The sequence below is a fragment of the Cardiocondyla obscurior genome, linkage group LG14 (assembly GCF_019399895.1).
Source record: "Cardiocondyla obscurior isolate alpha-2009 linkage group LG14, Cobs3.1, whole genome shotgun sequence".
Taxonomy (NCBI): domain Eukaryota; kingdom Metazoa; phylum Arthropoda; class Insecta; order Hymenoptera; family Formicidae; genus Cardiocondyla; species Cardiocondyla obscurior.
The window spans coordinates 442,717-455,389 of NC_091877.1; the positions used below are offsets into that span (position 1 = coordinate 442,717).

Below are 12,673 nucleotides of genomic sequence, written 5' to 3' on the forward strand. Positions count from 1 at the left end.
ATGACTGGAGCGCCAATCAACTGAAGCCGGCACGGAGTGAAGACTGTGGAAGTGTGGAACATGGCCGTATAGACTATACTATAGTGTCGCAGCTCGCAGCGCGATTCAGTACGGTCAGCGGTTCAGTACGGTGTGGTACGGCGAGGTTATCCAAGAGTGCGTGTGTTGCGGCTCGTCCAGAAAGGGAAAGGAGTCGTCACTTGAGAGCTCGTATCCCGGGAGTGTCCCGGTATATCATCAAGATTCTGCGGTTCACGCTCGGCACGATCAGGAGGATGACGACGGCGGTTAACAAGGAGGAAGCGCGGAAGCGCTTGACTCCGCTGCAGTGGCATGTGACACAAGAAAAAGGCACGGAGAGGTGAGACGGCACCGGAGATCTCGAGTCTCTCAGAGTCGTATCGATACCGACGTCTTCTCTAAAACGCTCACGCTCGCTCACGACGAAGACAATAACGTGTCGACAAGAACGGAATATTTCTCTCGCTACTCGCCCCGAGAAGATTCCCTCGCGAAGCGCAGCATCATCTTTCCACTTCTGTTAATTCGATTCCAAGATGCTTATCGCGCCCAGTCAAAACAAGCCTCAGGCTTGACGAGACGTAACGAGTCAGCTGATTCAGCATTAAGCGCAATAATAGATGAAAACGCAACGTGGAGATTGCGCAACGGGCGATAACACGATGGGGCACGGTCGAATTGTGCTAATTATATTGATGATACGAGCGGATGTTATGCGTCGTCTGCTCCATATTTACGCAACGTCGGACGTTTCGCTTCGCTTGGTATTTCAAGACCCTGCACATAAGTTCCGAGCCAAGCGTTTCTTGAAGTACACAAAAATAACGCATACCGATATACATATATGTCTTTATCCGATATAATTTTTTTTTTTTTTTTTTTTTTTGCATGATTTTACATACGTCAAAATGAACAATATGGTATTAATAGTTATTGATATTAGATCAATGTTCCACGTTCCCGCATATGAACCCGCAATGTGACACAGATTACGCGACCATCATGAATTAAAGATAAGAACGCAAAGTCACGTTCCGCGTATTTAATCTTAGATGAGAAATACCGAAATAACTTTTTCAAGAGCGCCTGGTTTTGTACGTCCGCAGAGCGAGCTGGCCTCACGGCCAGCGAGTTTAAAAATAAGTTATATGTGTCACGGCTGCGTTTCTCCCTCTTTCACCTTTGTCACCCCCCTAGCGTTCACCCGATGTTAACCCTCCTGTGACTCATTCTCATGCTTTATTCGGTGCAGGCCGTTCACCGGCTGCTACAACAAGTTCTACGAAAAGGGGACGTACACCTGCATCGTATGCGACCAGGAATTGTTCTCCTCGGACACCAAGTATGACAGCGGATGCGGGTGGCCTGCGTTCAACGAGGTTCTTGATCAGGGGCGCGTTAAACTCACCAAAGATACCACTCATGGTAAGCAATTGTCGCTTCGAAATCTACCCTTCGTTAGCATATATCTTGTAATTACGCTCGCGTTCTTAAGTAGAATGGCACTCTTTGATTTACACCTCACTGTTCATCTTAACGTCAAACGTTGCACAATAGTGCGCGGGTATATTGAAATCACTTAGAACGTGTCCAAGATACAATCACCGTATCTTGTGAACGAGTTTTCGTTTTAAAAAATTGTACCCGCTTGCTATTTACATATCGTGACCAGAACATGTATCATATTTACACTTGCATAACATTACCGAATTTATCCTGATCATATTTCAATTTCTAGTACAACTGTTTGAAGTAGAAGTCTCTTTATATTCTATCATTTTTTATGAGATCAAGTTTTCTATGAAATTATTAATAAAGATTACAGTTACATTTTTACTTTCTTCTTGCATCTATTTCATTTACGAAACTAGTATACATTACTATTTGTTTAAAAGAGTACTCTTTTATAAGTAAAATGAGATTTATACATACAGCATTTGTCTATGCCCACTATCTTCTTCTATTTTGAATACATATATTGTTATGTATATTTGAAAAAATTTCCTGTTCTCCTCAGTTCCTGCATGTTACTTGCTTAGAGTGTGATTGTGTTAGACTTACATCACTTTTTGTATTAAACTAATAACGCTAGCCGTACATTATGAAACATTGGAAATGTGACCAAAAAGGTACACAAAATTAATCTGATATATCGTCTGATGCAACATCTTCGCGAGTGTAAAATATAACATTTATTAGCTAAAAGTAAATCGAATAATAAATTTTGTAGTTGCAAACTCTTAACGCATATAGTTTCGCTTCTACATTGTCGTTACAGTTATGCTAATTAAGATAATAAATAATTACTTGCAAGTGTGTGTTTTAATACTCACAGCCAAAAAATATAAACTTGCAATATTGCTATAATATAAAATAACATTTAATAAAAAATATTTAAGACATATGAAAAGCTATGTTAGAAATCCAGTAAAGTAATGGTGTAATTTTTAATATTGCCAGCCTAGCGTACAATTTAATTAATTAGTGACAACTAATGGGCAAAAATTTAATTGTAAAAATGTATGTTGAACGAAGCCGTTTCATAAATGTACACATTTCTTCATCGTTTTTATTTTTATTTTTTTTTTATTATATGGATGTTAGTTGTCTTTTAATTGGATTAATTTTTTAGTTCAACTTTTTCCTCAATCTAAATCTTTTAGATCGCTTCTGTTATCTCTTGACAATTGTATTGAAAAAAAAAAGTATGTCGGTCTGCGTCTAATCACACTCTATTGTTCTTTTTCTCCCGTCGCCCTCCTTGATCAATCCTTGGCTCTACTACTACCACTCTTCACTCTCATCACTGAAAATAAAACAACACCACTGAAAATCGCGCGTCGCGTCGAATTAAACGACGTCAACTAGTCGGTGGCAATCTACTACTGCTGATCGCAAACCCAGATATGGTGCGGACCGAGGTGACCTGTTCAAAGTGTGACGCACACCTGGGACACGTGTTCAATGACGGGCCAAAGCCGACAAGGAAGCGGTTCTGCATCAACTCTGCCTCTATAAGCTTCCACTCGGCGGGAGAAGAGAAAAAGTCTACGTAAAACCAGCAACCGTCGCGCGCTTATTACATTCTACCTAATATCTAATATTTATATAACGAGTTTTTATTTTTGAGAAAAAAAAAGTTTTATCTCGTTTTATAAATATCAAGATACTTTCGTTTTATTTATGCGTTGTAAAAAGAGTTTAATGATAATCATCAAGATACCAAATAGGCTGTTTGTAAAGTGATTTGTTACGATAACAAAAAATATTTAGTTTTTTTTATCACTTCCGACGATATGCTATCAGCAAATGCTTTTACGTAATTTACTACATTCGATTGATCGTAATGTTACCTACATATGCTTTTCTTAATTTGTCTGTGAATATAATTTTCTTCATTAAAGCTTCTACGCTATTTTATAAAAGGAAACTGTTCGTATGAATATAGAGCATTTCTGACCGACTTTTCACTTACGATGAGAAAGCAACTCCGTATCTATCGGTATTCTTGAATCTCATTGTATACTGTCTACTCTCAATATTACAAATGTACAGGTACATATCTGTATCAACAAAGTTTAACACCCACATAGGATGAATATATACCGCATGGTGTGAAAGCGTGATACTCTATAAATAATAAAAATGTTTAAAAGATGTTATTTTTTCAACAAACGCCATACTATGTAAATATCATATATTTTAAACGAGGAATAAAATATGGTAGTCATCATTTATCGTTCCTCTTAATACTATTAGGCAAGAAAAGAGTTTTGTATGAAAACCATGTTTGTTATAAAATGTTTCCTTATATTGTAACGTTTCAAAACAAACTGAAAGGTGTTATAATACAATATATACGCAAAATTCTAGGCATTATTTTTACAATTCATTACCCCTTTTTCTGTTTTTTGTTTTTTTGTTTTTTTTTTTTTTGCATTTCCTCGCCTTGAAATTTTCATTGTCATAAAAATTTCACATATTACATTCTACCTGAGAGACCAGATTTCTGTCGAATGGTTTCCAATAGCGATAAACGCATTTTTTTTTCTTACAAAAGTTAAAGTCGGATGAACCTTCCTCCAACGAAGAAGGTTCGAAGATTTTTCTTTCTTCAATCTCTGCAGTAAAATAGCGACTTTGTTACTATAGGCCTACTTCTTTCTTGCACTCGGAGATCACAAAGCATTTTCAAAAACATCGTAAAATGCTACAGCAAAACATACATACAAACATTTAACATGATTTGCATTAGGAACCCTATTTAAAAAAATCTAAAATGATGATAAAATATACATAATGCTTGTAGCGGATAATTAAATGCAATTGGAACGATCACCAAGACATGAATGCACAAACAAATGCAAAGTTGCCCACATTTTCTCTATTATATTAAAAAATCCGCCTGCCCGTATTTTTCCCCAAAAGTCTCGTTATATTTCTTTTTTTTTTTTTCTTTTCTTTTCTACGTTTGTGGTTCGTTTGTCAATGTCAAAAATAATGAGTACTTTCGTAGTGCATCACTTACTATTATTACGATAAGGCATGTCTGGTACAATTTTTGTACTTTTGTTTACACGATAAAAAGGTCGTCCAGTACTGCTATCAGCGAACATATCTACATGCTAAAATGCGCTTCAATCAGATTATGAGTCGATCAGGTGATAATTTTTTTCATGCAGGCAATTTTGCAACTTGCGCGATCCGGTTCACAAATAAAAATAATTAGACACTATCTACTAATAGCTGTACTATTGTTTAAATAACTGTTGTGAAAAATAGTAACAGAAAGATAGACCTCTCTATTGCCCCCGAGATATTTGTGAAAATGCAGGACCCCACGTCATTAATGTTCTGATCGTCAACTTTAACCCTGGATCGCACCATTATCTTCTTTTTTACACACTCATACTTCTCGTTAATACTAAGACGTGCGCACATTACTTTGTCTCTTAACTTGTCACAGTCCGACCGATTTTAGAGACTGATGCCGAAACGGAGATTAATGCCGAGCATTTGCATTACACATTTACGAAATATTTCAAGAGTACGAATTTAATTTATATACTCTGTCTATTACATAGTCCCTGATTCTTTTAAATATACATTGCATTAAGTTCCTTCGGTATACCAGCCTTAAATTCGGTCGTAAGCGTTAATACAAACTGAGCTGCTTCTTCTCCCTATCTCGATCAAGTACAGTCAAATATTATAAAAATCTAATCAGGCTTCTTTTAAATGATACTACAAAAAAAAGAAGGAGAAGAAAACAATATAAACTCGTCGAATATGCCTTAGTATACGATTTCTCGTTATCAAATAATATACGGATTTTCTTCTTTTCTTCTTCTTGTTTCATACGCAATATAAGTATCGTTAATTTTTCGATTAACTATCGTATTTATATTCTCACAAGATTTGAGTTAATATTAATCTATATACGAGTCCTATACATATATATATAACGAAAAATCTCGTCGACCGAGCTACTTATCCACCGCGTGAAAATAGTAAGTATGGAAAATATATAACTAATTAAATAGTTATATTTCTTAGAAGACAAATTTTTTTTTTTCCTCAACTATCTTGTGGCTAAAAGCGATCTATACCAAACTGTTCAACGATTTTTATAAGGAATTATTATAATAAAAGAGTATATATTATAACGTTATAAAATTTAAATATTCTGCTAATCAGTTTGCATTAGGTCATTCTTTTTATTACTCACATAGTTGATCTTGTTTTTAAGAAACTGTTTCGCGCAGTGGATATCCTGGTCGAGTAATGGATACGATTTACGAAAATAAAAATAATGAAAGAAATGACGATATAAAAAATCTACAAACCATGATATCGTCTAAAATAACTAAATATTCACTTTTCGATGACACGATGACACTTGGATGACGTATAATACAATATTAGGAAAGACATATCTCGATAATGTTCGATGCAAATACAACCATACATATGGAACCACAATTCGTTCTACACAAAACGTCAACTAAACTCCATTATATGCATGTTCGATTATTTCTTCCTTCTCATGGTGCTAAAACGAAATATTACATATATCGTTATACAGTGGTTCATAAGAAATCTATCGCGAGTTTTCATTTTTTTTTTTTTTCTTCTTCACGTCTCTAAACGACAAGACAGGCACTTTATAGTGTCACAAAATGCTCCTACGTCTGAACCTTGTTTTACAGTTTCATTGATTTTTCATTCCTTCCTTTCTCCTCGGTTTTACAAGACACGTTACAGACAATTACGTTGGACTTACAGCGAAGAACACACGTGAGGTGGACAAGCGTTGTCCTCGTAAAATGGTCTTATCAACTAAATAGTAAACCATGATAGTAAGTTCAATGCCTTAACGTGTCTTTCTTTTTTTTTTGTTCTTAACGATATAAATGAGAAAACATACTCATTTCTTCATCATAAAGCTCTAAATTAGCGGCCACAAACGAGATATGCATTTCTTACGCAATCGGCTAGAGCACGTGTAAACCAATTCTTTTTACAATGAACATTAACGTAAAAATTCACAATATTTATAAACAAGGAATTGACTAAAACAGTTTTCTTTTCAGTATAAGAAAATATTTGAATTGAATAAAATATTCAGTGGTTAAAATGCGATCTTCAAAAACTTTAAAACAAATTACTCTAATCTAAAATCTGCTTACACATGATTTATCGTCGCACTAAACACATTAAAAACATATTGCTCTGCTTCATCGTAACTTCCGTCGAAAAATACAAGTCCGACACGAAGACTAACCATTTCCTTTTTTTTTCTCTTTACGATTTCTCGTTAAACAATAATAATATATTAGAATAGGTCCTATGTATACGTGTTCACATTTCTTTGTAGTATTATCTAATAAGGTTCTCGCTATAAATAATATGCGTTTTTTTTTTTTTTGCTAACTCCAACTCTTTGAATTTTCTTCTTCCTTTTAGAGTTAGTAATACTAGTTTTATATTTTTAGAAAATAACTGACAATTGCTTGTATTTCCTCGATGACAATCCATTTGAATTGCGGCAAGAACACGTCACAGGCAACAGCACATACGGTAAAGCACATACACATTTTATTTTCTGTCTTTTCCTATTTCCTTCAAAAACTAAGTTAAGATTTTGTGAGCCCATTGCACCCAATTATAAGTGTGGACTTTATCGAGGAAAACAAGATTTCTGCCGTCAGATCACTCATAGCTCTTTCTGATTTAACTTTGTGTCCGCGCTCGCAACATGCGAAAATCGAGCATTTCTTTTTTTTAAAAACTTTGCAACCGTTTCTTCGATACTCCATCGCGGTATATCGAATAAGTTCTATCTATCTATCTATATGATCTATATGCGTACGTAATGAACTAATAAATATATGCATGCTTATGTGTATACATACGACACGTCGCATATAATATAATATTCACATACGATATACACATATGTATGCATACATATATATGTATATTTATTAATTTATATATACGTTTATATTCATTATTTATTATATATTATTGAATTATTGTGCCGTTTCCGTTTTGGGAGGGTGATTTATTATTTCCTTCTTTTTTCATATAACCGAACTCTTGGAGTCGCGTCTTACGAATCTACAATCTAAACGCCACCGTCTTTTAATGGCCTTTAGCAGCTTCTTTCGCTGCCATTATTAAAGGTGTTAACGAAGCCAGTGGCCTGGCTAATTTCAGAAAAGGATGCTGCAAATTCAATTTAAAAACACATTCCCAGTTAAATCGATTCGAATGAAAAAAATACGCGTACATACCGAGACTGCATTTCTACATTATATGTATTAATAATTCTTACCTTTAGTAGTTCGGAAGCCGCAGACCGTTTCTCCACTTCCACCTCTAAACACTGGTCTAGAAAGTCTTGAAATATACCCGATAGCTTGTCCTTCTCCTTAATTTCCGGTTTACCATTCGTCGCAATCAAATACAATGCTCTCAAAGGATTTTCGTTCAAATACGGTGGTTCGCCTTCGATCATTTCAATTGCCATTATGCCCAAAGACCATATATCAACCTGCAATATCATCGTACGTTGTTATAATCGATGCATGTAATGCATATTCATTGTTACACATAAATCAATATATGCATTTACCTTAGGTCCATATTGTTTTCGCGTTACTACTTCCGGAGCCATCCAATACGGTGTACCAACCATCGTCGTTCGTTTGCTCTGTTCCGGCGAGATTTGCGCACAAAAACCAAAATCTGTCAATTTCACCCCGCCGTCAAGACCCAATAAAATATTGTCGGACTTGATGTCCCTGTGTATAACTTGATTACAGTGAAGAAACTCAAGTGCCTGTAGAACTTCTCTACAGACTGCAGCAATTTGGCCTTCATCCATGCAAGTCTCAGTTACAACGTCTGTTAAGCTGCCACCAGGTAAATATTCCATGACGACCCACAATTCTTCTCCAACTAAATAACTATCCAAGTAATTTACAACATTAGGATGTTTATTCTCCCGCATAACCAAAATCTCATTTATTATAAGCTCTTTCTTTGGTTGTTGCGATAGATTCATTTGTTTTATTGCAACTTCCATGCCGGTAGATGTTTCTATTGCTGTATATACTGTCCCCGAGGCACTGCAAAACGATCGTTAATCAGTACAGTTCTATATTTAATACCAGAAGTTATTTATTGATTTTCCGCTTACCCTTGTCCTATTTTTTCCATTTTCGTATATTTTCTGTTAGGATCTCCCACGCTGACGATCGTTCTAAGCTTCTCTAATATTTCGTCGTCCGACATTTTTTTCTTTCTAGCTTTATCACTTTGCGCCGGTCGCGTCTGGTCGGTCGTTGTTGACGTCGGTGTTGCTTGATTCTTATTTCTATCTAATTGCGACTGGTTCTGTTGTTGCTGCATGCCATTTCGTTGTGGCGAACCTAGCGTGGTCGTCAGAGGAGAAGGCGGTTCTTCTTCTATAGGTTTTGTGTACTGCACGGTAAAAATAAAATGTTCCCGGTTATTTAAATATAATAATCAAAGACGTATATTTTTTAATCGTGTTCAAACATGCAGAATACAAAACTTACGATCGATTTCGTGCGTTCTGGTCGGGCGGAGATCGGCGGAGGCGGCGGCTCATCTTCCTGTTCTGAACTAGTTGCACACGCATCCGTAGGCGTACTACTCGGGCTACTGCTACTCACTCTGTAACGTTGCCGTTTCTCAGAAAATATTTAGGCAACCAAGGGTCAAGTACAACGCATAAAAGTGTAAAAGACTCACCTGCTTAACGAATGTTGAGAATGAGAACTACCAGATGCCTGAGACATCGCCTGGCCGCGAATATTTCCTACGCCTGTGTTAATACTCATTCCCATACTTCGCGGACTACTCGCCCTTTCGATTGGAGCTGCAAAAATATTGTATTAATAATACAGTAATTATAATAATTATTAAAACCAAATTATTTTTTGGGTTTTTTTTTTGTAAATTGATATCAGAACTTACCAACAACCATTTTAGTTGTAGTCATGTACTTAGAGCCTTTGGCTTCCTTACTGCTATTGTCGTACCAATTTAATACGTCCAACACAGCTTGCGGATTTTTCTTTTGTTCCTGCTTGCTAATATTGCTGGACATAAGTAATCTTGCCCACGCCTCCGGCATACCCTAAGAACAAACACGTACTATTAAATGATTATCGCACGTATACCACTAAACATAAATAATAATTTAATGAATCTGTCAAATATAATTAATTTGTAAAAAATGCATCTAATATACTAATTCTAAATTTGATTTTTGAACATGCAACTATTAGATATATAAAAAAATAAAAATAAAAAAACATCTCTACATCATATAATTCGTAGATGTTAAGAAATTCCGCATTATATCTACATTTGTTTCGTTATTTAAGAAACTAATTCAGAATATTCACAAAACATTTGACATAACTCTTTTCTATGAGCCTAAGTCATTCTTGTATAACAGGAAACTTAAAAAGAATATTTTTAATTTTAACATTAATGTGTATGTGTATTAAAAACTATAAAAAAATTTTTTAATATAATAAAAGTTATCGTTATAATTAATTAACTTTCTAAAACTACAATTTGTGAATGCATGCACAGTGTTTAAAGTTAATATAATTTTTAAACAGAATTTTATAAAATTTCTATAATTTTCATCCAGTGTCGATAATCATTCTGTAAGAAAAAAAAATAAATATTGTTGTATGCAACGTCGACTAAAGCTTATATCAATCTACAAAAGCAACTATCAACGAAAAACTTCATGTACTAATAAAAATTAAAAAATTGTAAAATCTAATTCTCATAAAAACCGCAACAGAAAGAAAGTGTCGAACCACGTGGTGTAAATGTATGTAAAATATGAAGTACAAGCAAACTAATTTATATTAATTTACTTACTTTCAGTGGCAGCTTGGAAAGAAATACGTGTTTTGTTAGTTTAGTCATGTGAAAATAATAAAGTATAAGAAGCATCGGACAAATTACCAAAGTACCGTTTTCGAAATGTTCGATGTGGACCATGTGTCTTATATTTGATTTTGATCAGATGCGGAAGATCTATGTGACGCGTATAAGTTCACATAAAAAAATACAGAATAATTACAATGTATACGACAGGTGCCGACAGAACATCTGCTCTAATACAAGACTTATGTTTTCTTATTTCTTCATAGATAATCCGCACCGTGATACAACAGCGAAGCATTAAGCGAGTGCACTTTAAATAATGGGTGTGAAAAAACTGTGCAAATCGCGAGTTGAAAGAACCTACCGTGAATTCACCGGTAACTGCATCAAATCCGACATGCACAGTGTGCTCAAAGTTAGTGGGGTAACTTATGTTAGGTTTGTCCTTGTTCTCCTTCACTTTCATCTTGCTTTTTAGAATCTTCTTCTTGCGCTCGTCAGAATCTGGCTCCTTAGGCAGTGGGCGCATGTCCACCGGTAAATTAGGCGTTGATTCCCCCCTGAAATATAAGTGATATAATTACTAAGTGGATTAATTTCAAACGTGACGCAATATTTATCAAATTAAATTATTATTCTGTCAACCATTACAAATGATACATGTAAATATCGATCACTGTATACCTGACTGTAATATTACATAAAAATAAAATATAAAATAGTTTATGTCTTATTACATAAATGAATATTAAGGACTAAGGATACTTTCGCTGTCGAAAGCGTCAATAGAGCACACACGTAAATTTGACTATATGTAGATATATTTAGATGTCCTGACAGCATGTAGTCTCTCAAATCTGTTAGGGTAATGCTGGCATTACGTCTAGACATCTTTAATGATGGTCTCCCACAACAGAAAGCCACCGAGAGATATTATTTTTAGCAGCCCAAAGCTTAATGCCTCTCTATTTTTGGAGAATACAGACTTTTATGTATAGGAAACACAAAAGTTATGGCAACTTATACTAGTATTCAACTGCTGTGTATCTGTGTGCATGTACACTTTTAAACATCGTAAATCAAGTGCAATAATTTTGACGTAAAAACAACGCTAAGAAATCAATTGTCTCGATAATTTTACTTTAAACACAAATTTTATATACACATTTTATTACATAATTCATATAAAAATCAAAACAAGATTACTTTGCAGCCATTCAATTCTCTGTCGACAGATCAATGCTATAGATCATATTAAGTAGATAATGACATATACCTGTTTGATGTCAATCGAACAGGGGGTGCGGGGGGTTTGTCTTCCTCATCTGACATGTTGTATCCGCTTCTGGTCCTTTGTTGCCAGTCTATCCTCCGTTGCTGCGTCTCTATACTTTTAATCAAACCCGCGTTTCGTCAATGTGTGCACGTCTATATATACTTATCGTCGTTCTCTCACTACTTTCACTTTCGGTACCGCGGATGTACTTCGTCGAGAAAGAGATACCTCTTCGGCCTGTCAAAGACGACGACGACGACGACGACGACGACGACGTTGTCGCCGTATCCCGGTGGCAAATCGCGAGGATTCCTGGGAAGGCACACCCGGCAGGTAGAGTCCGCAGGTTGGAGGTCTTCTCACCGTGCCACGAGGACACCTTTCATCACAGAACACCGGGTACCGGTTGCAAGACCCGCACAGGACGAGTCATGGCAATCGGAGCGGAACGAGCGGGATCGGAGCGCGACTCGGTGGGCTTCCTCCTCGTGGGTGTCGCTCTCCTCGATCGGCGCCCAGAGACGCCGCTGGCTGGATGGTCGGTTGGCTGGCCGCCGTTCTCCCCTCGCGCTCGATCGGGGTATTCGGGGTGGCCCGCTGCTGCTTCGGGCTGGTTGTCCGACCGTCGGCGGTGGCGTCCGGCGGTGACACGGGTCAATGTCGCGAGCACAGGGCGCACTCGGGGACGTCGACGACGAGGGCGAGCGACGAGAAAGAGAGGGAGAAAGAGTGAGAGCGTTTCTGAAGCGTGATTCACGCACGGGTGCAGACACCCCGCCGCATCCGCGGATCTTTCGCCTTGCTCTCCCCTCACCCGCTCGCTCACTCACTTTCTCGCTCTTTCTCTGTCGTCACCCTCCGACCGTAGATCCTCCTCGCTTGCTCACACGTTCACTCTCGCGCGTGCGCCCTTTCCCTCGCTCTTCTTTC

General features: G+C 36.7%; 2 protein-coding genes across 4 annotated transcripts; one reads left to right on the forward strand and one right to left on the reverse strand.

Annotated features, from left to right (window-relative positions):
* The first annotated feature begins 42 nt into the window (after nucleotides 1–42).
* Nucleotides 43–3,888, forward strand: Selr (methionine sulfoxide reductase SelR). 2 transcript variants are annotated; one of them, XM_070666382.1, is made up of 3 exons: nucleotides 43–361; nucleotides 1,274–1,446; nucleotides 2,890–3,888. In XM_070666382.1, exons 1-3 carry the CDS (start codon nucleotides 276–278, stop codon nucleotides 3,075–3,077), a joined length of 447 nt encoding a protein of 148 aa, XP_070522483.1. In that variant the 5' UTR covers nucleotides 43–275; the 3' UTR covers nucleotides 3,078–3,888. The 2 variants fall into 2 exon arrangements, with proteins under 2 accessions (XP_070522483.1, XP_070522482.1); XM_070666381.1 differs by having other exon boundaries at nucleotides 138–361; nucleotides 2,926–3,888.
* A 571-nt stretch (nucleotides 3,889–4,459) lies between these two features.
* Nucleotides 4,460–12,619, reverse strand: Pak (serine/threonine-protein kinase PAK 3-like protein). Of its 2 annotated transcripts, XM_070666369.1 has the most exons (10): nucleotides 11,972–12,606; nucleotides 11,744–11,857; nucleotides 10,832–11,027; nucleotides 9,532–9,694; nucleotides 9,307–9,433; nucleotides 9,111–9,228; nucleotides 8,729–9,012; nucleotides 8,162–8,657; nucleotides 7,862–8,080; nucleotides 4,460–7,752 (listed from the first exon to the last, which is right to left on the reverse strand). In XM_070666369.1, the coding sequence occupies exons 2-10, from the start codon at nucleotides 11,797–11,799 to the stop codon at nucleotides 7,669–7,671; spliced, it is 1,743 nt and encodes a 580-aa protein (XP_070522470.1). In that variant the 5' UTR covers nucleotides 11,800–11,857; nucleotides 11,972–12,606; the 3' UTR covers nucleotides 4,460–7,668. The 2 variants fall into 2 exon arrangements, with proteins under 2 accessions (XP_070522470.1, XP_070522471.1); XM_070666370.1 differs by having other exon boundaries at nucleotides 9,111–9,219; nucleotides 11,744–12,619.
* Nucleotides 12,620–12,673: the final 54 nt, after the last annotated feature.